General features: G+C 43.8%; 2 protein-coding genes across 2 annotated transcripts in view; both read left to right on the top strand.

Moving 5' to 3' along the window:
* Window positions 1–404: 404 nt before the first annotated feature.
* On the top strand, window positions 405–14,976 carry LIN7C (lin-7 homolog C, crumbs cell polarity complex component). Its single transcript, XM_054199951.1, has 5 exons — window positions 405–487; window positions 6,481–6,599; window positions 8,172–8,243; window positions 8,595–8,804; window positions 11,367–14,976. Exons 1-5 carry the CDS (start codon window positions 451–453, stop codon window positions 11,520–11,522), a joined length of 594 nt encoding a protein of 197 aa, XP_054055926.1. The 5' UTR covers window positions 405–450; the 3' UTR covers window positions 11,523–14,976.
* An 11,360-nt stretch (window positions 14,977–26,336) lies between these two features.
* LGR4 (leucine rich repeat containing G protein-coupled receptor 4) overlaps window positions 26,337–27,246 on the top strand; it is an 81,369-nt gene continuing 80,459 nt past the window's right edge. Inside the window, exon 1 of the mRNA XM_054199945.1 lies at window positions 26,337–26,958. Within this exon, the coding sequence (XP_054055920.1) occupies window positions 26,774–26,958 (185 nt within the window). The 5' untranslated portion in view covers window positions 26,337–26,773. The remainder of the gene's footprint in view (window positions 26,959–27,246) is intronic.

Below are 27,246 nucleotides of genomic sequence, written 5' to 3'. Positions count from 1 at the left end.
ATTCCATCTACAGGGGGACTCGGGGTGCACAGAAAGATACGCACTCCCTGTGCGGTGTTTTTAGAGTGTAAAGAATGTTAAGGGGTAGGGAAGGAAGAAAAAAAAAAGAGAAGAAAAAAAAAGAAAAAAAAAAAAAGAGGGCATTTTCCAGTGAACCTGCCATAATTTTGGCTGGCCTCTGGGGAATACACAGCCAAGAGGAGCCTGTCCCACGGCACCGGCGGGCGGGCAGGCTGCTGCCGGCCTCTGCAGGGACCCGCTGCCCCACATGAGGTAAACGCTGCGATGGCCCCCACGCCACTCACACGGAAGCCGCCGGCTGCTACCGTACCCAAACCCTCTGTGGCCACCGCGCCCGCCATCTCACCCCTGTCAGGGCCAGCCCCGCCCCGCGCGCGGCCCTTCCGGCAGCGCTGCGTCACTTCCCGTGCGGGCCGCGGCGAGGAGAAGATGGCGGCGCTGGGGGAGCCGGTGCGGCTGGAGCGAGGTGAGCGCAGCGGCAGCTGGGGGACGGGTGCTCCTCGCCGCTTTTTTTCTGCCGCTCGGGCGGTGGAGCTGCTGGCCCAGCCCGGCCCTGCGGCGCGTTACCGGGGGTCCGGCCCGAGTCCTCGGAGCGGCCTTCCCCGTCACCCGGCCTGAGGCCTCAGGGAGCGGCGCCTCGCCGTGCCGCGGAGGGGGCGAGAGCGTGCGGTGGTGGCGATCCGGCCACCTCCGACCCCGAGCGGCTCCTCTGCCCTAGGGACAGCTGGAGAGCAGCCGTGCGGTAGCTGCTTGGAAAATGTTTTTCTCCGGTTCTGGTTTTTTTCAGCTTGTTGGTGGGACTTGGTTCTTCTTCGGCTTTTCTTCATGCGGCCCCCGAAGGTTTTTCTCGCGTTCCGGCTTGTGGCTGGGTTTCCGCGGGTGCGCTCCCCCTAGCCCTTATGTGGATGTGTCTGCTGTGCCGTCGCTGGTGTCGACACTTCTGCGAGCTCTGAACGCAGCCTGCTAACTCCTTGTTTCTCTTTCTCTCTTGGGAAGACAGACTCTTGAACACAGCTGAATCCTTAGCTTTTAAGTTCAATCTGTTAGGTTGTGTCTTAGCAACAATAATATACTCGGTTTTTACAGACTTATAGAATGGTTTGGGTTGTAAGGAACCTTAAAGATCATCCACTTCCAACTCCCCTGCCATGGGCAGGGACACCTCCCACTAGACCAGGTCAGTCAAAGCCCCATCCAGCCTGGCCTTGAATAGCTCCAGGGAAGGGGCATCCACAGCTTCTCTGGGCAACCTGGGCCACTGTGTCACCACCCTTCCAGTAAAGAATTTTTTCCTAATAGCTAATCTAAGCCTTCCTTCTTTCAGTTTAAAACCATTACCCCTTGTCCTATCGATACACTCCCTGATAAAAGAAGTCCCTCCCCATCTTTCTTGTAGGCCCCCTTTAGGTACTGGAAGGCTGCTGTAAGTTCTCGCTGGAGCCTTCTCTTCTCCAACCTGAACAAACTCAGCTCTCTCAGCCTGTGTTCATAGGAGAGGTGCTCCAGCCCTCTGATGGTCTCTGTGGCCTCCTCTGGACCCGCTCCAACACATCCATGTCCTTCTTATGTTGAGGGCCCCAGAGCTAGATGCAGCACTGCAGGAGGGGGTCTCATGATAGCAGAATGGAGGGTCAGAATCACTTCCCTTGACCTGCTGGGCAGAAGACAACAGACAGAGGCAGGGGTCCCTGTACACTTGTTGATGGTTCTGCTCAACTCTGTTACCCTCTCACTTTTATGTTTTCACACTGATTTTTGTGTTGTTAATACTGTGCAGTGTGTAACTAGAATTAGGAGGAAACGGAAAAAAATAAAAAACCTACTTGGGTATTTTTTCTGTGGTACATTTGTGTCTTTTATCCAGGGCTTTTAAGAAACTGTGATAGATTTCTTTCAGGGTGGTTCTTCAGAACTGTGCAAAGTCCGCAGTAGCTCAGTGAACACATGGTTGTGTAACAAATACGGACTAATAAACCAATCATATACATTAGGAAAACTGGGATGGGGAAAATGGAATTTAAATGAGAAAAGAATACTGACTATGAGAAGTCCTGTTCTTGGAAGGAAGGCAATTAAGTGGAGTGTAGTTGATTGGATGAATTGACTGTTTTCCCACTGCCGTCCTGTGGGGACCACCACCTTTGCTCACAGAGCTAGATGCTTTTTTGTAGATGTGTAACACACTGTATACATCCACTTTAGTGTGTTTAGTACTATCACATGTTACCTACCACAGAACTAAGTTTTTCTGTTTGCCTAACCCTCCTTCCCATTCCACTTCTGATGTGTGAGAGAAGGCCTGTAAATAGTGACTTATGTAAGGACTTTGCTTCCCACTCTGCAGCTCATCTACCCTCCCCATTTACAGAGCTTGTTAATTAGGGCAGCTGCTTTCACAGTGGATTAGTTACTCTTGGTAGGTCTGCGGCGTTAAACCTCAGGCAGCATCCTCCTCTACCTCTTTATCCTGCCACTATGCTCTATGCCTGAAAACAAACAAATCTGCAGAGTTACTTAGGGATCAGTGGAACAAAGGAGCTATTTAGTCTTCTGGTATATTGGTCTTTTTAAGAAAAGAAGAAGAAGGGAGCACAGTATAACAGACCTACAAAAGCAAGAGCTTTATTTACAGACATGAATAACCTCTGTTAATTGTGTGGGGTTAACTGCAGATAACCTGATTATGAATCATCATCAGCTTGAAAGTGAACATCACTAACGTTGGCATGTAGCATAAGAAAAGAGAGAATAGTGTAGAAAATGAGCTGATGTAAAATGGTTACCATATGCTTACAATGAGGGCAATTGAAAATTCTCCCTGTCTGTTCTTTCCTCCAAGCTGTGTTGCAAGCACCACCCCCCACATTCACCAGAGGGCAGGGATAAAGCAATATTTAACATTTTGAAGTTATTGTTATGGTTCAGTGGTGATGTGTGATAACTCTGCATACACCTTAGGAATCCAGACTATTTGAACATAAGCAGCGGAGGTGGTTAATCAGGAGTATCTATGAGGACACAGCAGATTCCCTTTTTCTGTGTTTTGTTCACACATATGCTTGGAGTGGTGGCATCTTGCTGGCTTTTTTTTCCTCGTTCTTTTAGTTTCAATGTGTCTCTTTTTTTAGGACTTCAATGTAGTATCCCATCATCACAAAAAGTTATTTGTGAAGAACAGGCAACTGATACAAAAGGGATGAAAAGGTTAAAAGAAAATCTATTTCTTAGTTATGTGTGTATTCCGTTTTACAATGAGTTTTATGGGTGTTTTTAATCACCTACTTCTGGAGTTATTTCTACATCGATCCTTGTTGAAATCCATCCTGAAACAATTCTGTAGTGTTCATTTCAGTCTCTGGTGCTGAACAGTTGGCCGAACCGTAGTCGAAGACAGCTTTCAGCTGATCGTATCCCAAGCAGTAGTTCAGGAGAAAGCCAATTACATCAACAGAGTAGTTAGCAATCTTTTCTTGAAGAGAAAGTCTGTTTTACCACTTGTTCCCAGCTAAACTAGTTCGTTTCCGGAGCAGTATTGCTGGGAGAGATTGAATCTTCAGCTTTTGACTAACGTTGCCTAATGCAGTTCAGTAGGAGAAAGTTACGCTAATTTCATGTTCAGGCTGGTGTAATGGGATCCTGTCAACAGGATAAAACAAAACAACTGTTGGGGAAAAAGTTGTTTTGTTTGTGCAATAATCTGATTTTCTTTCTAAAAGCTGAATCTGATTTACAGTGGGTTCCACTGCTAGGCTGGATGGGGCTTTGAGCAACCTGGTCTGGTGGAAGGTGCCCCTGCCCATGGCAGGGGAACTAGGTGGTCTTTAAGGTCCCTTCCAACCCAAACCATTCTATGATTCTGTGATTCTGTCTACCTGAGCAAGAGGTACAGTGTGATAAAAGGGGATCTGTAGAGTGCTGAGGACCCAGCTTTCATGCTGTGTTTGTCTGCTTTGGGCTTTTGCTTTACAGCAGCAGGTTGGCCTTTGGTCTTCAAGCCCTTTTTAATTAAAGTGCATCTTCTGCTTTAGTTTCACCTAAAAGGAGTCCAGTTCACCATATCCCAGTCACTTTTTGACAAGCTGATTCTGTGCTCTTGCTCTGCGCTTTATGAAAGACATAGCCAGTTCCCAAACTAACCAATTTTACCTTAGGGTATAAAATGCTATGTAGTTAAGCATTTAGCCTGTTAGGAGATCCAGGTAGGAAATATATCTAGTTTATTGGTGAAACATGGAAGTCAAAAAAAAAAAAAAAAAAGGAGAAATTAGCAAATGGAATTCTGGAGTCTTGATTTCTGCAGCTACTTCTTGGATCAGTAGATTGCTATCACCCTTCAGAATTTCCTGCAGTATCCTAATCAACCTGTTAGACAACGAGTTCATGCACCCTACAGCTTAATGAGGTTCATGGACCACAGGCTTGAGAATGACTGCCTAGAACTGTATTGTTTATGTGCATGAAATAGCCGTTTGTTTGCAAACATCTGCAAATATTTAAATGAGAGCTGTAATGTAATTTACAGACTTACTAGACTTTTATCATGAGGATATGGAGTGTTGCAGGATTGGAAGTGCTGCTATTACCATTTGTTGATCATTCTACTTCAGGCTGTTCAGTGCAAGACTTCATGAAATTAAGATATTGTGTTCTGCTATTGCTAAACACAAGGATTACTAAGGATGTTGGTGATTTTGCATCATAAAAAGATTTAAAGATTAATAAACAATCACATCTAGAATCTTTATTTTCACCAGCTATTTTGTAAGTTAAATGAAATACAAAATGAGTGTTAGGAAATTAAAAGCTTGAGAAGCATTGTTTTCATTTTTTAGTGGTACAAATAGCAAATATGCATGCCTGTGTGAAATGAGTTCATTGTAGACTTGGGATTAGTAATAGGTTTTGAAATTTAGGTTTTGATATTTCTTTGCGTTAGATAACTGATGCTTGTAAAGCTTGGAAATGCTTGCCAAAACCTGCCAAGTTCTCATGGCACATAGAAACCTTAACTCTCATCTGAAACAATTTGTGTCTTGTGGCTGTAGCGGTAATAGTTGGATGTTTTTCCATGAAGGATTTGTTTCCAGTCTGTGGATGACCAGTCTGTGAGGTTAATTCGTACCTTGTTTAATTGACCATGCCACCCAATCTCAGTGTAGTAGTCAGTAAGATACATCTGATAATTCACAGGAGTGGACAGAACATCGCAGTTGGTTGTCTCCTGACGGTGCACTTCACCTCAATTTCAGAACATACACCCCACTGTCTTCTGTAAAATCTCTGTAAACACCCCACTGTTACGTAAATTCTCTCTCTTTACACTCAGCCTTCAGGAAAAGTTTGTGGCTATTGCACATCATCTGTGCTGACGTCACACCATTGAGTAGACGTGAATCCACATGAAAAATGATTGCCTAAAGGTTAATTACAGAAAAAAGGAAGTAATGCATTTGGGATATAGCAGTGTCCCAGACTTCATCCTTTTCTAAAATAATACTGTGCCTTATTTATATAGTAGATTAATCACTGCTTCTTTGCCTTTGTGATAATGAAGGTAATCCTTTCTATCTGCTTTTCTGAGAGACTGTTCTACTTCTGTTCCAGGACTTGCGTGATTCAGAGTCATCACTAATGTAACACTTTGGAAATACAAGTGAGGGATATGAATGTATTTTGCTCTTGTAGAGCTGCCAGGAGCATGTCACATAGCGTTTGATGCCTGTCTTGAGCTGCACTGGTCGGGAATCAAATCTTTCACAGGGAGTTCAGTTTCACAAAGCAGCATCTGCATTTATATGCACAACGCGAGTTCTTAGGAACAAATTTCTAGGAACGAACGAAGAGGTTTGGGGTTGAGGGTTCTAGACTACAGAGATATTCTCTCTCAACTGAGAACATCAAAAGGAATTTGGTTGTTTTTCTAAGCACTTTGGGGGAGGCGGGAGGGAATAGACCAGATAGTTCTCAGCCCTGTTGTAGGGGAAATATTGAATGTACTCTTGTTGAACTGATTTTTTTAATTTAAAAGGAATGTTAGATAATATATTTGACAATATTCTAGGTGGTTTTAACAAAATGTTATCTGTGCAGTAGGTAAATTATGAAGTAAGCATATGAAACGATGATACTGTATATACCTATTAAATACTTCAGTCTGATTTAAACTTCAAGGAAAAATCACATTGTCTTTGTAAAATGCATATGGCAGTGATACCTCCAGATATTTTACAGGGTTGGGTTGCTGTGGTTGACTTAAATTGTCTGAAAGTACAGTGTTTTATTGTAACATTTTGTAGATACATAGTTTTATGGGAGAAAGGAAACTAATACATAGTTTTAAGGTGTATACAAGTGCACACATGCTGCTCCATTAACTTAAGTTAAAAAAAAAACAAACAACAAATCACCACTTGAATTTTCTTAATCATTCCTCATTAATAGTGCTTTATTTTTCTGTAGACATCTGCAGAGCAATTGAGTTGCTGGAAAAATTGCAGAGAAGTGGAGAAGTGCCACCACAAAAGCTGCAGGCATTGCAAAGGGTCCTTCAAAGTGAATTCTGTAATGCTGTAAGGGAGGTAAGTTAACTTGACGTAAGCAGTTGTCTTGAGTGAAAAAACAGTACGTTTTACTTTTTCCTTTTTGTGCTCAGTGCAATAATCTGATTTTCTTTCTAAAAGCTGAATTTGATTTACAACAATAAATACCTTAATAAAACAAGGCTCACTTTTAAAGTTCAAAAGAAAATAATTTGGAATAGCATAGGTGTATTAAATAATGGCTCAGGAGCAAATAACTTTTTAGAGGTTATTTTGAGAGTCTGTCTTTACTGTCTGCTAGCACAAGATCCTCAGCACAAGAAGGATGTGGACCTGTTGGAGCGGGTCCAGAGGAGGGCCATGAAGATGATCAGTGGGCTGGAGCACCTCTCGTGTGAAGACAGGCTGAGAGAGTTGGGGTTTTTCGGCCTGGAGAAGAGAAGGCTCCAGGGAGACCTTATAGTGGCCTTCCAGTACCTGAAGGGAGCCTATAAGAAAGCTGGGGAGGGGCGGTTTGCGAGGGCATGTAGCGATAGGATGAGGGGCAATGGTTTAAACTAGAGCAGGGCAGGTTTAGATTAGACATTGGGATGAAGTTCTTTACAATGAGGGTGGTGAGACACTGGCCCAGGTTGCCCGGAGAGGTGGTGGATGCCCCATCCCTGGAGACATTCAAGGCCAGGCTGGATGAGGCTCTGAGCCTAGAAGATGTCCCTGCTTACTGCAGGGGGGTTGGATTAGATGACCTTTAAAGGTCCCTTCCAACATTCTATGGTTCTATGAATGTAAAAATGGACAAAGTATCAATTGCCTCTGTTTCTTGTAAGCCAAATACACATTGCCTTGCACCACGTTACAGATTCTCTTCTGGAGATTTTTAGGTGATTTAATCTGCCTTTCTTTTGCTGTTGATGCTACCACTGATGATAACACCTGGAATGAGTTAAAACATCTGTTTGTAGACACAGGTGTCATCTTAATGTTTTCATCCTATCAAGGACAGTGTGTTTATTTCTTAGCAAGTCCAAATAATTGCCAGGTAGATAGGAGGATGTGGCTTAGCCCTCAGAGTAAGCACTATCTTAGCGTTAGTATTCTTACTTGTCTCTATGTTTTCAATACTTTTATTTTTCTTAATATATTCAATTAGTTGCATCAGTTGAAGAAAAATTTGGGGTTTTGCAGGCAGGGATGGGTTGTCAGGAGAGATTTGAAGAGCTATCCTCTAAGTGATTTTTGCATGTGTCCTTATTGAAGAGTTCCAGCTTGAATCAAACATGAGAAGATAGTCATCCGTGTCTCCAGTCAGGTGTGTTAGGCTAGCCCTAAGCATTTCATGGTGATGTCTGAATGCTGTAGAAGGAGGGAAGATTTAGGTTGAAACCTGGATATGCATGGATTAACTGAGTAATAAAGATGTCAAGAGAGTTGTTTCTTCATAGGGTGGTAGATTTGTCACTTGACACCTTGTAGCGAATCAGGGAGTAACTTCTTATTAGAGGTATGTAGTTTTTAGTTTACACGTTTTTGAGTTGTATCTGATATTTTGTTATATTATGTAAGCAGAAAAGTACCTGTTTTCCCCATACTTAAACTGTTTTGTCTCTAAAGGTGTATGAACACGTATATGAAACTGTGGATATCAGCAGTAGCCCAGAAGTTAGAGCTAATGCAACAGCAAAGGTAAAAGCCAAACTATAACTTGTGTAAAATGCAGTAGTTTGTTACTTTAGAAGCAGAAGAAGATTATTTAAAATTCAGACGGATATTATCTGGAAGTCTGATAAAATGGATAAGCTTAATGGGTTATTAAAAGGTGTAACAAAAGACTTGTTATTTTTAAGTTTTTCTGTTTTAATTTTATTCTGGGAGTTGTAAATTTTTCATACTAGTGTTGGTATCTAGGAAATTAATCTCATTTGTCTTCATATTTAAGGTCTCAGAGATAAAAATACTTTTTCAGCCTGCTCACTGTGTCTAGCTAAGGTGTCTATATTTAATTTCTTATAAATAGGAAAATCTTGTTTCTTACAGGCCACTGTAGCTGCATTTGCTGCTAGTGAAGGTCATTCCCATCCCAGAGTGGTTGAACTACCCAAAACTGAAGAAGGTCTTGGATTCAACATTATGGGAGGCAAAGAACAAAACTCTCCAATCTATATCTCTCGAATTATCCCTGGCGGTATAGCTGATCGACATGGAGGCCTGAAGCGTGGAGACCAGCTGCTTTCTGTAAACGGAGTGGTAGGAATTGGTTTTCACTTTATGTAGCAATAACTACTTGTTTCCACTTGGGGGCACACAGAGAATATACATGGCACAAGCTCGATGTCCTCTTTTAATCTTGGCAAAATAGTTTGGTTTTGTCCTTGCAAGAGCAACTTGCCTAGGTTTCTGTAGAGTTGTGTGCACTGAGAGATCTAGGATTATGCTTTGATTATCTATCTCATCTGGGAACGATACTATTTATGTCAGTAATTCAGATTCTGAGGGGTTGTATAAATTTAGTCAAAGTATTGTTTTGTGGAATAGTAACTGCCACTATGGCTTCCTCCTTCATCAAAGTTTCACAATGCAGATTTTAATTAATATAGTTTCCTGCACCTTCTAAGGTAAGTAGTAAATTATGCTATGTTGCGTTAGACTGACCAGATTCTTATTATCCCAATGAAAATGCTACTGCATAATGGAAGTGGTAATAAGACGGCTCTACGAGGTGTTATTATCTTCAGTTGTTAATTTTTTTTCCTTCCACTTAAGCGTACTAAGCTTCATAAATAGAGGCTTTCTAGCATATTTTAAGGAGTATATGTCTAAAGTGCTGTTGTGGATATTTATTTTTAATAAGTATCCTCTTCTGAAGAGTTAGAATGCAAAAAGCAAAACACAGGGTGACTGGAAAGAGGAGGCTATGGACAGGCTTTGACTTATGGCAGCTGTTAGTCAAATGCACGTAAATATCTCTCAAACCATTGCTTTTATTTACAGAGAAGCTGTATGCTAGCTTAAAATTAATGTTTTCACCATTACATCTGCAAACTCAATTTTATTTTAAGACTGAGGGTCGAACTAAATCTTATGCCCTTTAGCCCAAGGGGTTTTTTTTCACACATGAAAGGAATTGGGACTTACTGGGTGTCTGTACTCTGGGAAGGCCCTGCTAGCACAAATCTCTGATATACTTAGCTCCTGACTATTACCTGGCAGTCCAGCTGTCCTTTTCAGGAGTCACAAGAGAAGTCATGGCCATAGTGACGCAACTGTCCTTGGCCTAGCCTTCCTGTTATTTTGAAGCATTGAGGGACAGGTGTAGAACTGTCTTCAGATGAGGCCTTCCTCACCCACAGACCCTCTTAAAGAAAACAAAACCACGGCTCCACCCAAAACTGAACTTGGTCATCAAACAGCTGGTACAGCTAACAATGGCTCTGTGTGTGCGTGTGTGCATGCACACGTATAAATACATATAGCCATTGTAAGAATATAGTGAGTGAATGCATAAAGTACTGTTGAGAATGCTAATGTGGTCTCAGAAGAATCATCTTCTGATGTTTACAGATGGAATCATGTCATCTTAATACATGACAGGCATTTTCTTGTAACTTCTAATTATTTAAGAAAAAAAAAAAGCCACTGCCAAGACTGCAGTGAATGTGCCATAAAACCACTTTATTTTTTTTCAGCTGGGAGATCTGGAGTGTACCGCAGAATTGTAGGTGTTTTGATATAATTAAACGTAGAACTTTACAAACCTTTTACTACCAGTTTTAAACAGAACAGCCTACACATCCACTTGAATAACAAAAAAGGAACATATTCAAATATATGTGTTGTCTAAGTCTGATAGAAGAGAAATAACTTGGGTTTTTTTAACTGTTGTCTTTCTTTCTGTAAGTAACTTTATAGTAACGGGGAAACCCTCCAATCAACAGGTACATCACCTGCCTTCTAGCTTCTAATAGCACCAGTGGGAGGTAGGCTTGGGGTAGTCCCATCATTGTGTTTAATAAGTTTGGGAGAAATAAGTTTTGCTGATAAAATATATGTTGTCCAGGAATGTATGTTTGGATGCAGTTGTTGAGGACTGTTGCTTAAAATGTGTTATTAGATGAGTCTAATATAACCCTAATAAATTCTTAGAGTTGTTTTAGGAAAGTATTTTTATTCTGTTCTTACTGAGTTGGGTTAGGCTATTCTTAATCAGTTTAGAGGAAATTAACTTGAATACCTTGCATTTAGTGAGAGACGTGGGGAGCACTGAGATAAGCGGCACACTGCATGTTAGCTGCTGTGGTGCAGGTGCCCAGTATGCACTGGTTTGCCTTGTCATAACACAGGATAAGGTCAAGAAGGCAGCTATCTTGCAGGGGTCTGTGGCAAGTTATTAGGCAAATTGAGGGTGAAAGCTGAATTTAGAATGCATGCCAAAAAAAAGAAAAACAATCTTGAGTTTTAAATAAGTGTCCTCCTGAAGTTACTGATTTTTAAGTATAATTTCATAATTGCCTAATGTTATTCTTGTTGTGCTTACTGTATGTGAATACAGAATTTAATTGTTCAGCGTAAACCTAACCAAAAGTTTTGCACTACTCCTTTGTTAATACTAATTAGTATATTTATCGTCTCCTCTTTACTGATTTGCTGAAGAGTAAATCCTGAACTTGGGTGACATTGTCCTTGTGTGGTCTTCAAACTAGAATAAATACTTCAATATTTCATTACATAGACGTTGTTAAAAAAATGAAAAATATCTGTTTTCAGTGTGTGTCTTTACTAATCCTGTACTTCATGGTTTATGCTTTGCAGAGCGTCGAAGGCGAACACCATGAAAAAGCAGTGGAACTGCTGAAGGCCGCTCAAGGAAAAGTTAAATTAGTTGTGCGATATACACCAAAGGTCCTGGAAGAAATGGAGTCAAGATTTGAAAAAATGAGATCAGCAAAACGCAGGCAGCAAAATTAACATTGTATGCAATAACTTAAAGAGAAATATATTCCATTTACATTTTTATAGTTTGCTTTGTGACTCAGTTGATCCAGTGCCTGGGCTACAAAAGACCCTGTCCTTTTCATAGAATCACAGAATGATTGAGTTTGGAGGGACTCCTGGAGATCATCTCGTCTAACCCCCCTGCTCAGAGGAGGGTTAGCTAGAGCAGGTTGCTCAGGACTGTGACAAGCTGGGTTTTTAACCATCTCCAAAGGTGGAGACTCCAGAAGACCTCTGGGCAACCTGTTCTAGTGTTTTGATCTCCCTCACACTACAAAGGTCCATTCTTATGTTTAAGTGGAGATTCCTGTATTTCTATTTGTGCCCATTGCCTCTTGTCCGGTCACTGGATGCTCCTGAGAAGGTTGTGGCTTTTTTTCACTTCTCTCTATCCAGCATTTACACATGTTGGTAAGATCACCCCTGAGCCTTCTCTTCTCCGGGCTAGACAATCCCAGTTCTCTCAGCTCCTCCTTGTCTGTCAGGTGCTCCAATCACTTTAACGACCTTTGTGGCCCTTCTCTGGACTCAATCTTGTACATATTGAACTGGGGAGCCCAAAACTGGACCCAGCACTTGAGTTGTGTCTCACGAGGGCTGAGCAGAGGGGAAGAATCCCCTCCCTCAACTTACTGCTCTTCCTAATGCAGACCAGGAGGCTGCTGGGCTTCTTTGCCGCAAGGGCACGTGGTGGCTCGCAGGCAGCTTGGGATCGTTCTCTGCAAGGCTGCTTTGCAGCTGGTTGTCCCCCCAGCCTGTACTGGTGCTTGGGGTTATTCCTCCCCAGATGTAGGACTTTGCACTTTCCTTCGCTGAACTTCCTGAGATGATTCTTTGCCCGTTTCTCCAGCCTGCTGAGGTCCCTTTGAATGGCTCGCTGGGAGTGTGCTCTGTCCCGTCGCCCATGTTATTAATGAAAATGTTAAAGAGTATGGACCCCAGTACGGACCGCTGGGGTGCATCAGTAGTGACTGGCGTCCAGCTGGACTTTGTGCCACTGATCACAGCAGCCCTCGGCAGTTCAGCTGTTTTTAGAATGTTTTCAGTCCCCATGTGTTTCACAGTTTAAGAGGAATGTGTACTTCTAAAATGGCCTAAGATACCCCGAAAAAGCATATATAAAAGCATATATGTTGATATTTCTATTGATTTTTTTAATAGGTCTCTTTGATATCAGACCCTTAAGCATGAAAGTGAATTTAGAGATTTTTTTTTCAAGGGCGTTTAATAAGATGTACAATCGGCATCCCTTTTTTCCTCTTTTCTTTTGGCATTACTTAACATAGAATCTGCAGGTTTTTTTGCTGAATGATTTTTGAAAAAAAGATTCTTATGTAGCAGTATTTTGGCACTTTTCTTAAGAATATGTTGTATATCAACTACAAAACCTAATCATGATCTACTGTGTAGCTGATAATGATACCAGATTTTGTAATGTTTTGGTGAGTACATTATTTTTACACTTCTGCTAAATTGTAATTCGTTACTCTGGAAATAGTATTACCTCGCCTGTAAATAATTTACAGTTGGTGTTCTCATATAATGATTTTGTAATAGCTGACATTTACAGATTTGAAACAATCATTCCTGTAACTTATATTATTTTGTACTAATTTTGAAGCAGTTAAGGGGAAAAATGCAATTGTGTGTGCAGTTCTGGATTGACTCTCTAGATGTATTTTTATATTCAAAAACAGAAGATATATTAATGCAGTGCAAAAGAATTCCAGATGTTTCCCTGACTTTCTGCTGTTTAAAAGAAACATTCATCTTAATTGTCATACCTCTCTTGTGTTTTTAGTGTGTTCTGTTGTAGTCTTATCTACAGACTGATGGTCTTGGAATAGTTAGTACCTAAATTATTATTACTTTTATAAGAGTAAAATGTTTTGAGGCTTCTATGCCAGGTTACCCTGACACGTGAACTCGTCTGGGGTTTTATTACTGACTGCTCCTGACTTGGGGGATTCTTTTTTCTGCCAGGGAAGTGCTACATCACCATTGCTGTAAAACTTTACATGGAATGGTGCTGTGGTGGTAATAAGGAACTCTCCAGGTATAAGAGATTAATGTCTTATTTCAAGCGTAGTTGACGGTGGCACGGGTTTTGTGTGCCGTTTTGAAGAAACTTTTTCTGGACAGAGGTCCAATTCCTGGAATCTACCAGGTTTGAGGCTCTGCTTGTGTAGTTTAGGTTTGGGGTTCTTTTTTTGTTTTGTTTTGTTTTAAAGCTTCACCTTTGGTTATGTATCTAGAATTAACTTGATTGTCTACTGGGTGTCTGTTCACTTGTACGGCAGCTATGAGTGCATCCTAATTGACTGTTAGTAATTTGATTCTTAGAGGCTTAAACTGAAAAGTGCAGTTCTTACTATGTGGCTAATCCCTAGTCTTTTCACATGGAGCAGTACGGTCCATTGTGAAATAATTCAGTATGTGAAAGAAAGGAAAAGGTTAGCGACCTAAAAATGGCAGCATGAAGTTTGTGCTTTGTCAGTTGATCTATTGGAAAAGAAAAATAATGTGATTGCTCCAGGCAAGTGAGAAATGTGACTGCTTTCTGCATGTATGTAAGCATGGTAAGCCTGCAAAGAGAAATTTGGATTTTTGAAGATACTGATAGCTGGAAAATGCAGTATAAATATTTATCAGATGACACTGAGCACTGAATTGCATGGTTGATTGTGTCATAGGCCTCTTTCAAAAGGCCTCATGTGACTGATGCAACCATGTCGTTGAATTGTATATTTTTGTGGAACAACTAATGTTTAAAGTATTGAGACCAAAATCACTAGTTATACCAATTGTGGATGTGTTTTAATTTAATTGTAAAATAGTAGAGATTTGGTTTAGAGCTATATATAAATATATATATTAAAGAAAGGTATGGATACAAGATAGGAATGTGCATTTTAAAACCTGTATCCCTTGTGTTACTGAACAAAGAGGTGTGTTTTGTTACTCTACAGAAATATTTACTCTAGTGCAGCTAGAGCTGCTAAATGCAGTAGCAATTTCATTCTGAACTGTAGCATTTGGGTACGGCTTGCCAACTACTACAAAACGTGGGGAGGTATATCTGTGCATATAAATTCTATGTGTAGAATTTAATAAAAAGTTTTAAAATTCTACAACAAAAAAAAAATAATCCAATAAACAGGCAGCTCATTAACTACTTTAATTCTATGAAAACCCTACGATATTAAGGGAAGGATGGGATTGAAATATGCCAAGAAACTTGATCTCTGTTACTACTGAGCAGTGCCTGTACTGTGTCAATATGCAGTCGCTCCACACTTGGCGTACTTGGGTTTGCAAACAGATTAAGAAGAGAGGTATCCTTTCTGCAGGTAACTTCTGCATCTGTTGCTGCTGTGAGGGATCTTTGGGTTTTATCAACACAACAATAAAAGTTAAATTTCACGTGCATTGTGTTTGCGTGGGTCTTTTTTCCAACTTTCCATTTTGAGTGCTGTTCACAGATTGCGGTAATTGGGTGTTTATAATCTCTAGGGCATAACATAAACACCCTGCACGCGTGTGGCTGTCCAAAGAGAAAAACTTTGAATCTGTTACTAGTTTGTCCTCCTGGTTGCTTATGGATCTTCCCTTTTCTATCCTAATGTTTTGTGATTTGTTGGAGATGAAAATCAGCATGCCATAAAGTATGTATAATACCTTGAACCCTCTGCGGTTTTGAGACCTCCCAGGTCTCAGCTGCATAAACTTACATTATGGGCATTGTTCTGAGTCAGATACTATCTTTGAATGGTTTGAAGCAAGTATCTCAAGTAGCGGGATGTTGAATTTCTGTAATTCCTTCTTTAAAGACCTTGTAAGGTTATCAGCTCCTCAGAAAAATGTGCCTGGAGTTAGGAACTGAGATAAAGGTGGGAGAAAATGCTTCAGTTCTCAATGTAAAAAGGCTTTTTTTTTTTTTTTTAAATGTAGGTAATATATGGACATATATGCAGAATATACGCAAAAATACTTACATGAATATTTTTATTTGATGTGTAGAGGATTGATAACACGTGAACTGGAAATCAAAACACACTTTCAATTTTATTTTAAAATCAAATAATTTCCATGATCTGACTTATGCACGAACTATCTCCGTTCGGCTAAACGTGGTTCAGATTTTATGGAGATAAACTGTAAATTTCAGCATGACACTGAACCAAAGACTGAGAGACGTAAATGTAATTTCATAACTTAAAAAACCAGTAGATTATCTACTTCATGTTTTTCATTGCAATTACGGGCTTCACTGATTTTAAAACAACTGAAAAAGTTGGTGGAAGGTACTTTGTTTCTGACTTCCGATTTCAGCTGTGATGGAGCAGGAAATATCCAGAAAAGTATTTTGTCCAAGCTCGTATCCCACCTTAAACAGTCATGGAGGGAGAGAACCAAAATTACTTATAAACTAAATGAAAGAAGCAACTTCAGGGGTTTGCTGCAAAATTATTTTCTTCTCTTCTGATCATTTCTTCTGGAGGCTGCCGCTGGATGCGAAAACGTGGTTTTGTCTTAATTTAAAACCAAAAATGCTGGTTTGAAAAAGCAAAACTTCTGCGTATCTGAGGCTGCCCGCATATTGGCATAAGGTGATGAAACTCGGTGCTCCTGTCACCCTCTTGTCCTCAACGATGAGTCCTTGCTTCTGCTGGCGTTTGCTGGTTGTTGACCGCGTACTACGGAGCTGTTTCAGTCCAGTGAGCCAGCAGAGACCAAGGGATTGTGTTCAGGGGTTTTGGGTCAAATTCCATTGCCTTAAGCGAACTCAAAAGCAAAGTGCACGCTCACGGGAATTGCATTGGTGATTGGAATTACCGGGAAGCCCGGGATGCGGAGCAGTGTGGGGTTCTGTGAGCCTTTGGCTTGTAAAATCCTGATTAGAAGCTGGTTCTGGAGAAAAGCAGTCCTGGCTTTTATTAGGGGAGTTGTCCTTTGCCTGGGGAGTCTGAGGCTAAGACGGCACGCTCAACAAAAGACAGCTGAAATTCAAAAGTGTGCCTCAGGATAAAGTTGGTAGCTAGTTCTAATCATGTAAAAAAAAAAAACAAAACCCAAAACACAAAAAACCCCCCCCACACAAATGAAGAAAACAGCACCAGATGTCCCAGGGTAGCCTTTAAAAATGAAGTTAGCGTTGAATTTGAAGTATTGATGTGCTACAATTTCTGTTGTTTTACAGACCCATCTTGGGTCTGGAGTGACAAAATCAGGAAAAGTAGAAGAAACTTTTTGCATCCCTCACCTTTGTTCGTTGGGTTTTGTTGGGGGGTTTTTTGTTTGTGGGGGGTTTTTTTGGTTTGGTGGTTTTTTTTTTTTGAAGTAAATTGGGTATTTTATTGGTAACAAAGGCTTAAAACGGTTTAAATAAAGTCTTCCACCTCAGGCACATGCTAATTATTTCTTCCCCACTCCTCAAAGAAAAACGAAGGAGCCTTGTCACACATTGCAAGACTTTGGAAACTGGATCTATTCATTCCAGACTGAACAATCCTCAGATCGAGGATTTATGCTATGTGAGGATATATGACCTTTGTATCTCTTTAATTATATAGCATAATGTATTGATAAATCTTGCCTATATAGAGTCTTCTGTTAATATAAAAGCTGGAGTAATATGGATATATTCCAATATTGCTGGGTGTTCGTGTTCAGTCCTATAAAACCTTGCATCGAAATGATGTGTCCTGTTGAGCCATGGTGATATTTAAATAGTCATTTTCTCCCTTTAAAGTAAATTTCTCCCCCCTCTTTTCACCGGTGTTTTTAAAATAGTATATTTTCCTGGCTGGTTGATCTGATTTGATAGCATAGAAGGCAAACACGGCTATCTAAGAGTGACCCAGGTTTCTGTATGAAGTTACTGGAATGTTTTTTCCATCATACCATCTGTTTTAGGCACTCAGGCGTACATTCTTCCATGTTTCTTTCTGATTTCTCCTTGGCTATCTAGAAAATAGATCTATAGAAGGGGGGGAAAAAACCCCAAATACCCCACCACCGTCACCAAAAAGTCGTTTTCCAGAACAGCGCGAGGCTTTTACAGAGTTGTGTACTTGCAGAGGTAAGTAAAACCACCTGTACCTGCTCCTTATCTAATCGCAGCTCCGCTTCCCTGCCCCAGCGGTACAGTAGCATTGTCTGAATAAAATCTAATCTGTGCTGGAGACTGGCTGGCTAACAGCGGGGAAATAAGTCACCGGCCCTTTCACCTACTTCAAGTGCCTGTAAGTAAAAGGCAAAAGTTAGTGATTTATTGGATCGCTGGCATTGCAGCAGCGCCTAGAAGTCCCGGGTTGGAATCGGGATCCTATTGTGTTTTGCAGTGTACAAACACAGAACAAATAGTTTGGCTCCAGAGAGCCTCGATCTATTGCTAAGAAATTGTAGGTTTTGTGGCCGGTGTTGTATGATAAGTGTTTCTGAGAAGTGTGTGTGGGGGGGAAACAGTAGAAAATAAGACTTTTTGCAGTTTCCTCTGCGATTTCATTTGGGGCGATATTTTTTTTATTATTATTTTTATATTCTGAGGAGCACAAAAGTGAGCCTGTCCCTCGGCACGAGCAGACAGCTTGAGACGCAGCTACCTCCCCTGGTGTATGTATTAAAACTTGCTCTTTTTTGGGCAGGCTCCTGACTGTAATTTGCTGCAGCCGAGAGCCTGCACTAGCCATGCTGTTTTTCCGTCATCCCCATGATAAATGTGGAGTCCCGAAGAAATTGTATTTCTCGGTGTTGCTGTTTTGCCAAAGTATTAAAGGTGTATAATGTGTCTGAGCTGCTGCCGGCGCTAGACGTGGGTCACACTGCAGCATAACCACGTACGGCGACAATTTTAGGTAAACGTGAGGATGTTTTCAAATGAAATAGCAAGAGTAATTCTAATTAGACAAGCAGAATGCAACTAGGTAAGTTAAAAAAAAAGGATCACGATTATTCAGGATTGCAGTTACTTATGAAAAATGATGATTGTGTCTTTGAGGTTTTTGTTGTCTATTAGCGATTGCCAAATAGGTTTAGTTGCTTTGTCCTAGGTGTCTTCTAAGTTTTCGTATTAATTTCCAAGTCCTGTCTGGCGTACTAGGCGTTAATATCATGTTGTTAGGTCAGTCTTGGTATGGTGGCCAATGGATGTATGTCCCAAGTAGCGACCCATCCGTGGCTGGTACGTTTGCTCCCCTCCACCAAGAGTATCTTTGAAAATCATAGAATCATAGAATCTTCATGGTTGGAAAGGACCTTTGAGATCATCCGTCCCTTGGAGAGCATCAGTGTCAGTGTGTCTCAGTCCTTCAATCGGATAAAATAGGATAAAAAAGGCCCAAAATTACTAGTGTACACTTATGCCCCAAATTTTTGAAGATAGCGTAGTCCCTGATAGCTCAACTCGATGATAAATCTTGGTTACTTAGCAGTTCGCTTCCCTTCCTCCCCCCAAGACACAAACTACTCCAGGTAAGGCCGGGGTTCCTCCCTCACTCTGGTCATCAGGGCTCTGCCAAAGCCTGTTGACTCCATTGCCTTGTAACTGTAAAAGCTTTTCAAAAGGACAATCTGAAGCCAATCCCGCAGAAACTCAGGCACCTGCAGATTAGTAATGTTTATACCGCTACAAAACATGAATAAAAATGAAATCTTTTCTTCTGCTGCAGCGTTTGAGTGGGAGACAAAGAGCAATACAGACACGGCATTAGATAGCCGATGAGCAATCACATGCTGTAACAAAAAGAATCCCAACGCTTCTGTTCATCCTCAAGGCTCCAGGAAGAAATCAGTCTCCTGCGGTGAGCTAGTCATTGCAGGGAACATGCCAAAATAAGGGATCTGGCCTGTGCGCAACATGATTTACATCAATACGTTGCATCTGGGAACGTCGTTGGGTTAATTTATACTAATAGAAAATTCAACTTGAAACCTATGGGGAGTGTAGCCCCCTCGGTCTTCATCAGGGATATTCTGACTATGCCTGTGACTTAAATATAAACCATTCAATTTGTTAGCACTGTGGGATTTTTGGTAATGGAAATTGTTGATTAGCAAATGGTTATGTTACATACGTAATTGTTCCCTTATAAGACCATTTCTCCATGTGCATTTTTTTTTTCCGGAGCATTAGAGTTATTCTGTGGTGACGATATGTAATGTATCAGATGGAGTTTTCTTTGATAACGAACTGAAAGAAAAGGACTTTATTCACTCTAATGCAGGAGCTTTAATAATATTTTGCAAAACACCTGAGGAGCACAGGCGTGTTCTGGGAATAATTTATCATCGAAGTTAAGTTTACTCCTTTACATTACTTGGGCTCCATTATAGTTCTCCAAAATAGGGTTTAAGTAGGATTTAAAGCTACATAATCCTTAAGCTGGTCCTCTGCAAAGGCAGATTTCACCCTTAAAGCACTGCTTTGTTTAGGCTTTTTAATTCCTAGTGTAATGTCTTGCCTTAAATTTTATACTGGTTTTCGCTTCAGTGGCTCATGAAAAAAGTTAAAAACAGGCTGCGGGACTTTAAAAGTACATTTTTTCGTTATTTTCTATGGAGGATGTCGAGAAAAGGGGTCTCTCCCGCTAGATGCTGCCGGAGAGCTGCTGCCGGGGCTGGCTGCGATCCCTGCCTGCCCCTGCCTGCCCCTGCCTTCTCACCTGGAGCGCTCCTCTCGCCACTTCTCAGTTGGCCACGTATCATGAAATATACCCAAATGCTTAAAATACTTACCAGTGGATATGGACGTTGCCTTTTCAGCAATTAAATTAGCGGCAACGCTTGGCTTTGAGCTATTAGGTTTTTCTTCTCGCAGGTTGTTTCTCTATTCAGCTCAGTGGCTCTGTCTTCACCGAATTCCGTGTCCTTCTTTGTAACCCCCTTCCCTGCAAAGTATTTGCTTGTCACGTATAAACCGCCTGGTCATGGGCTGATTTCACTTTGGCTATCGCCTGATTTATTTTAACGTTAAAAGTATTTCGTGCTAGAATGCCCGTGGAAAATCTTGATCGCACCATGCTTGTAATGGATGTTTTATAGAAAAAAATTAACCTTTGAGACTAGGAACAACCTGCACTTTAGCACACATCGTTCCCACCTCTTTAAAATGAGTGAGGGTCCATTAGCTCAGCGTGACTCAGAAACTACGTTACAGCAAAGTGCACACAAATCTCAGCGATGCTCAAATCTCAACCAGCGCATGGGAGAGGAGACCAGTGGTCGGACGGAGAGGAGAGGTGAGCAGTGTCTGCCCCACCAGGGTATTCGAGCTGGGGTACAGATTGACATGAATATTGGGCTAAAAGCTTACCTTACGTCCTAGTTATTTTGCCCTAAATCACTTTTTCGTTCCTGTGTAATTACCTATTTTCAGCTGATCATTTGGTTAGAGGTGGCTAAGATAAAATTAATTTGTTACGTTAGGATGCCATGACATTATGGTGAGAACTGGTCTCCCTTTTATTTAAAAAGGAACACTTAGCACTGAAGAATCTCCAGGGCCAATTCTAGACGGCGGAGGAGCTGACACTTCTAGGCTAAAAAAAAACCCCAAACCAAACCAAAAAACAACAATAACCCCCCCCAACTCTTTGGGCTGTCTTCTCTTTTAGCTTTGCTCTATTTGATAGAGCTTTGCTCTATTGAAAGTGTTGGAATAAACTGTCTGATGTTATGCTCTTGTCTTTATGGGGTAACGTCCCTTTTCTAGTCACAGCCCAGCTCACTGGATTCCGGAGGCAGCTTTTGGGATAACCGAGCAAGGACAAATTCATCAGGCCAGGCTGCAAAACGCATCCCGCTCTGAACTATGCAGGGCAATCTCGAAGTAGTGGTAGAGGCACTGTACCGTTGGAAGTTAAGTATTATTTATGTATAAAGGTAATATTTCATTTTTAAAATTAATTTTCTCTCTTGTTTATATTCAATATTTAAGTTGTGTATTTCTTTCCTTGACTCTCCGTGTGCTGTTTTCAAACTGCGGATCTTAGCCGTCTTGCTTGTCTTCATTAGTTTGTCTCGTGTTACAGAGGTGTAAAGTGGGTATTGACAAAGCCATTTCCTGAGCAAGGTTTTGGCCCTACCAAAATAATTCTCAATTTTTTTGTCATTCCAATCATTTTTCTGAAGTCTTAAATTGTTCCTGCGTTTCTGCTATATCAAGGTTACCTTCATTTTCTTGGCAAAACTCTGAACTCTCTCTCTCATTTGACGCTTTGTTTCCTGAAGCAATTTTCAGTTCTACTTCAATTGAGTAAAAGTTTCGGCCTCCTTATTGGAAAGGAGTATGCTTTAATTTTTAAGAGAACTCGCTTTGTCAGTGCAGATATTCCAGACTTTGTTCTTTTTCTACTCGCAGCAGCTCCATGTGATGTTCTCCGGCATACCCTTAACTTCCTTGGAACTGGAAGCAGTGTGTTAATTAATTTCTCAGCAATACGGGACTGGAATGGGGGGATGGAGCAGCTCACAATGCAGGTCCAACAGCGTGTGGGTCCCTGCTTCCCTCTCCCTCACCCCCTTCGGACCAATATTAGCATTAACCGTTCGCACAAATCCATCTTAAATCAGCGCTGCTTTCGTGGCTTCCGTTGGCAAAAGCGATGTCGGAGAAGAAGAATCTGAGGATGAGGTTGCTGGTCCACTAGCTGGTGAGCCACCTGCTTTATAACGTCTAATCGTCTCTTAAAGCAAGACAAATTCTTCATCGTGACTGCGAGCCTGACGTTCTCGTTCACCTGCCATCCTCCCCTGGCGCAGCTCCCGCCTCCAGGAGGAACTCCTCCGGCCGAACCTCGGGTCGTATGTATTTTTGTGTCTGTGCTTCCAGTCTTTATCTGCATGCTCTTTCACATCCAACTCCCATCAAATCCAAATGAATTCCTCTCTTTGCAGTGCTGCTAGGCAGTTTTGTGGCAACGGCAGAAAAAAAATCCAATGTCCACGGTTTTGTTTGGTGGTTTTGTTTTTTTTAATTTTTCCCTACGTCTTTCAAGCTTTTCAACAAACACCTGACCGAAGTTTCACAAACACCTGCCTATACATTGGGCTTGAAATCCTGAAGGTCTTATGCAGAGACAGACCGGTTTATGGCGCTTTCCAGTTTCCCAGAAGAAGAGCAGAACGTAGTTTCCTCACAGTTCAACTGAAGCAAATCTTTCATTTTATTTTATTTTTTTAATTGACTTGGTTCTTAAATCCTTATCTCTTTCATCTGGTTTAAAGCACACCTCGGGATCTTTCTCTCCTTTATGTTTTTTTTTTTCTTTTTTTCTCTTAAATGAGCTGATCTCTGCCTTATGCTGTATTTTGAAGGATGCTTCTTGGAATTTGTGGCGTTGAGGATTGTTTTGGACTAGATCTTTTAACCATGATGATTTTAAAGTCCATGGGTACAATTTTTAGTTAAATACATCATTTGATAAAAGGTACCCATTATTTTTTTCAGCTTAAAAATACCTGAGCTTGTAGATCTGTATTACATAAATAAAGCAGCTTTGCAATAAACGTTAGGGGTCTCCTTATAAAGGAAAATAAAACCAGTAAATGCCTGCAAACAGGGCAGCTGCATAAGAAGAGAGAGGGAGAAGCGTGGGCTGTTGATGGAGGAGCGAGCAACGCTCCGACAGTGCTAGTGAGGGAGACGGAGAGGTTGAAAAAATGAGGAAAGGATTGAAGTTACTTTGCCAGAACAAGTTACAGCCTAACTGGAAACAGCAAAGCAATATCACCTGAACGGAAAGGACAATGTGGATGGCTCCTAGGACAGGAGTTTAGAAGACGGAGACTTGAGATAGCTCCACTAAGGAAAAAAACACCTGAAGAGATGCTGGGAAAAGAAATTGAAAGATTGAAATCAGGCAAGGATTGACAGGAAAAGCTAAACTATTCCGGGGCTTCAAAGGATGAGGAAAAAAGTGCTGCTTTTCTGCTTTCGCTAGAAATCTTTCGTCCTTTTTTTCCAGAAGAGAAGTCCTGCGGGTGTTGCAAGTGGCCAGTACCGCAGTACAAAGTATGCTCCGCGCTAATATCCGTCTTCCGAACGCCGTGCAGGCAGCGGGGGCCACTTCTGCTCCCTTTATTTTTGGTTAGTGAAGTGAGACTATTTGCAGAGTTGAATATAAGCACTTTGCTATTTTTCTTTGCCAGTTGGGATGAAAAGAATGCTTTTTCTTGTCTGGATTGGCTTGGGTCTGTTTTGTAGAAGTATGTCCAGAAAATAATTATTTTTAACTTTTTTCCTTTGCTGTGGTGGTTCCTGCTCCTCCATCGCTGTCCCTGAGCGCGGTGCAGAGTCTGATGTGAATGTGCAGTGTCTTTGGCCCCAATAGTTGTTCGAACAACATGGTTTTGACTTGATGTGTTTCCCATTCCAAGCTCAACTAGGGAGAAGGACAAGAGAGAACCATATGTGTCTATATACCTATGGCAAAGCTTTATTGTATGTCGGCAAATTCAGCTTTGTTGAGAACTTTGTACTGCTCGCAAGGTATAGGCGAAGCACACAGCAAGTTATTAAAATGACCTTCTTTTTGCAGTGATGAATTACGATGTTCAAACAAAATCAGTGCACCAGGAACAGGATACCCACTATGGAAGAGAATAATATTTTTAGTAATTGGGTAAAATAGTGTTAACTTTTTTAGAAGGGAGTTAACAGTTGAAAAAAATGACGGGGAGAAACGTAGGAGGTGGAGGAGGATGCTGGAAGGTCTGTATTTCTAGATCTGTATCCTCAGTGGGTGCTCTGCCTTTTTGAGCACAGATGATTTTAAATCTTCGGTTCTCCGCTATTTACATTCCTGATTTTTTAAATTTCACCAAATGGCCTATTTTGGGCTAAGAGTTTTCTTCTTTGCCCCCACCTCAGTCAGCACAAGGAAGGCGTGATTAGCCCAGACTTCAGCCTGGCATGAAGAGTGTCCCCTGCGATGTCCCTGTGGGTGAGGGTGGCCCTTGGTAAGGTACAGTGTAAGGTATGGGCACCTCAGCTCCTGACGCTCCTGGCACGTGCATTGGAGCTCCGGTCCTGGGCCAGGGTTGCTGTGAATGCTGCCTTTTCACTGGATGTCTGCTGGGAACAAGTATTCCTCATCCCCGATGCGTCTGGCTCGCCATACGTGTGTGGCTATTTGGGATTTTTCGGATTTGACTGTAGCAATGTGAAGTCAGCACCACCACGTCGTGTGAAACGCTTGCACGGTTGCTCTTGCGTTGGGCTGAAGGGTCAATCACCATTGCAAATCCGCTCTTGCCTTCGGGGAAGTCAGCAGAGCTCTGTGTGGTCCATCCCATCCCATCCCATCCCATCCCATCCCATCCCATCCCATCCCCCTGCTGCCGCGGAGGCAGGTCGTCAGTCACTTACCTGGTTCTGTGCTCCTCCACCATCCACCCACGAAATGAGCAGAACAATACCTACCTACCGACCAGCGTGGCAGCAGAAGGGCTTAGGAAAGCTCCGATCTTGCAGGTGGCTCTCTGGGTCTCTGCTGTTTTAGTTAGGGCTGAGCAGGCTCATCCCCCGGTGCGATTCCGGCTGCAGCTGGGGGCTGTGCTGGCGGCGGAGCCGGGCAGGCAGCTCCCCAGGCGGGTTCAGAGCATCCAAACGAGACATGTAAAGTAGACGGTGCGAGTGTTTGCCATCAGGGCAGGCTCTGGCACCTTCACAGGGCTCGATTCAGCCAGGTCCCTCTGCTCAGAGCCCGTTATGGGGTCTGGGCAAGAGGGAGCCAACAGTGAGAGGTCCCAACTGGTGTTACAGGAGTGCTGCCGTGGCATTCCCAGTAAGATATGGTTATTGCACGGAGCATGGTGCGTAGGTGAGCAGAGCTGAACACGTAGCAGGCTCATTCCTGGTGGTAGCTGCACCTTAGAAGAGTCCAAAAGAAAGCATGTAAAAAAACCCCAAAATTGGTTAAAGAGAATAGCAGCACACACATGACGACGGAGGGTCCTAACCTCAAGGATAGATGGGTGTTCAGTTTTGTTTATTATTGTCTTAAGGCAGTAAGGAAAAGAGGACACAGACCCACTACTGGCACAAGTTTGGTTACCATGCGGGGGTTTTATAAAAGCCAGATACCATTTTGTGGGGCAGGGAAACAGTTTTTTAAAGCAAATCGTTTTTGAGAAGAGTTTGTGGTGCAGTCGCTTTGGTAACGGGAGAGTGAAATGCTTTATGTCTCTGACCTCCCGCTCCAGGAGATGGACGGGCGAGGCCGGTTGGGACCCTCTTGTACCGGACCCCGCCGGGGGCACAGGAGCCGGCTGCTGCCTTTGCCACCCCTCGCTGCAGGCCCGAGGGTTACTTCATACCGCTGCTTGGCGGCTGCGGTGCGGGGCGGGGGTCTGGGAGCGGGCCCGGGTGCGGCCGCGGCAGAGGTCGGGCTGCAGCAGGGGGACACGGGGACCGGGTGTGGCGGGGCCCTCCTTCACGCCGCCAGCCGGCCCCCATCTCCCCGCCCCAAGGCTCCTCCGGTCGCTGAGTCACGGTTCTGTAACCAAGGGCGCCCCGACGGCCGCCTCAACGAGGGACCGGGGGGTCCCATGGTGTCCCCCGGGGGTCCCCGCGGAGCGGCCCCGCTGGCGCGGCGGGAGCGCGGGGCGGTGCCACCTCCCCCTTCCACCCGTCAGCCCCGCCCCCCAGCGCCCATTGGCCGCGCCCGCTCTGTGCTTTGCATATTGCCCCGCCCCGCGCCCTCTGCGCGCCAATCGGAGCGCGGGGGCGGCCGCCTCATTAGCATACGCACCTCGGCGCTGGGAGCAGAGCAGCCGCCGCCGCCGCGGCTCGCAGCCACCGAGGGCCGGGAGGGGCGGGCGCCGCGGGCAGCCCCCGCCGCAGGCAGCCGCAGGGGCCGGGGCCGCGCTCCCCGGGGCACCGCCACCCGCCGGACAGCGGCGCGGGCCAGCCGGCCATGGCCGCCCCCGCGCCGTACCTGCGGGGCTGAGATGAGCGGCGGCGGCGACGACGGGCGTTGGATGGGGCGGGCGGGCGGCGGAGGGCTGGCTTCCCCGGCGCGCCGCTGAGGCAGCCCCAGGGCCGCGCCGCGCCGGCCGGAGGCGCCTTGTTATTTTTATTTTTTTCTTCTTGTTATTATTATTATTTTTTTTAATATATTTTTCCGCCAGCCCGGTGGAGTAGGGGTTGTGCGCGGAGGGCGCCGGCGGAGAGCGGCAGGCCGAGCCGGGGGAGGCCGGCCGGCGGTCGGCGGGGGCCGGCGATGCGGTGCCTCGCTCTGCTCGGCCTCGTCGCCTGGGGCCTGGGGAGCTGGGCCGGGCCCAGCGGCGGAGCGTCCCCCCCGCCTTGCCCGGCCTCCTGCAGCTGCGACGGCGACCGCGGCGTGGACTGCTCCGGGCGGGGGCTGGCCGCCGTGCCCCCGGGACTCAGCGCCTTCACGCACGCCCTGTGAGTAGGGCCGGGGCGGGCAGGTAGCGGTGGGGGCGGGTGCTTTGTCCCCCTTTCTGAGGAAAAAACCCTCAGTAATTGCCTGTTTATGTGTTTGTTGCCGCTTCGGCGGGTGTCATACAGCCCCCCCCGGCGCCGGCCCGCGGCGGGGGGGAGCGGCCTGCGGGCAGCGGCGGGGCCCGGCGGGCCGCACGCAGGGCCCGGCCCCGGCGGGGCAGGTGAGGGCGGCCTGAGGCGGCACCTGGCCGCCGGCTCCTCGGAGCCCCGTGGGGGCCCGGCTGGGCAAAG

Source organism: Rissa tridactyla, chromosome 4 (assembly GCF_028500815.1).
Source record: "Rissa tridactyla isolate bRisTri1 chromosome 4, bRisTri1.patW.cur.20221130, whole genome shotgun sequence".
Classification (NCBI taxonomy): Eukaryota; Metazoa; Chordata; class Aves; order Charadriiformes; family Laridae; genus Rissa; species Rissa tridactyla.
The sequence above is the reverse complement of the archived record's forward strand: the minus strand, read 5'-3'. Positions and strand labels throughout refer to the sequence as shown.

Excerpts from the sequence above, each read along its gene's own strand:
- LIN7C (XM_054199951.1), top strand. The coding sequence starts at position 451 with ATGGCGGCGCTGGGGGAGCCGGTGCGGCTGGAGCGAG. Across the intron at positions 6,600-8,171 it reads TCTGTAATGCTGTAAGGGAG|GTGTATGAACACGTATATGA; the intron begins GTAAGTTAACTT and ends TTGTCTCTAAAG. Across the intron at positions 8,805-11,366 it reads TGCTTTCTGTAAACGGAGTG|AGCGTCGAAGGCGAACACCA; the intron begins GTAGGAATTGGT and ends TATGCTTTGCAG.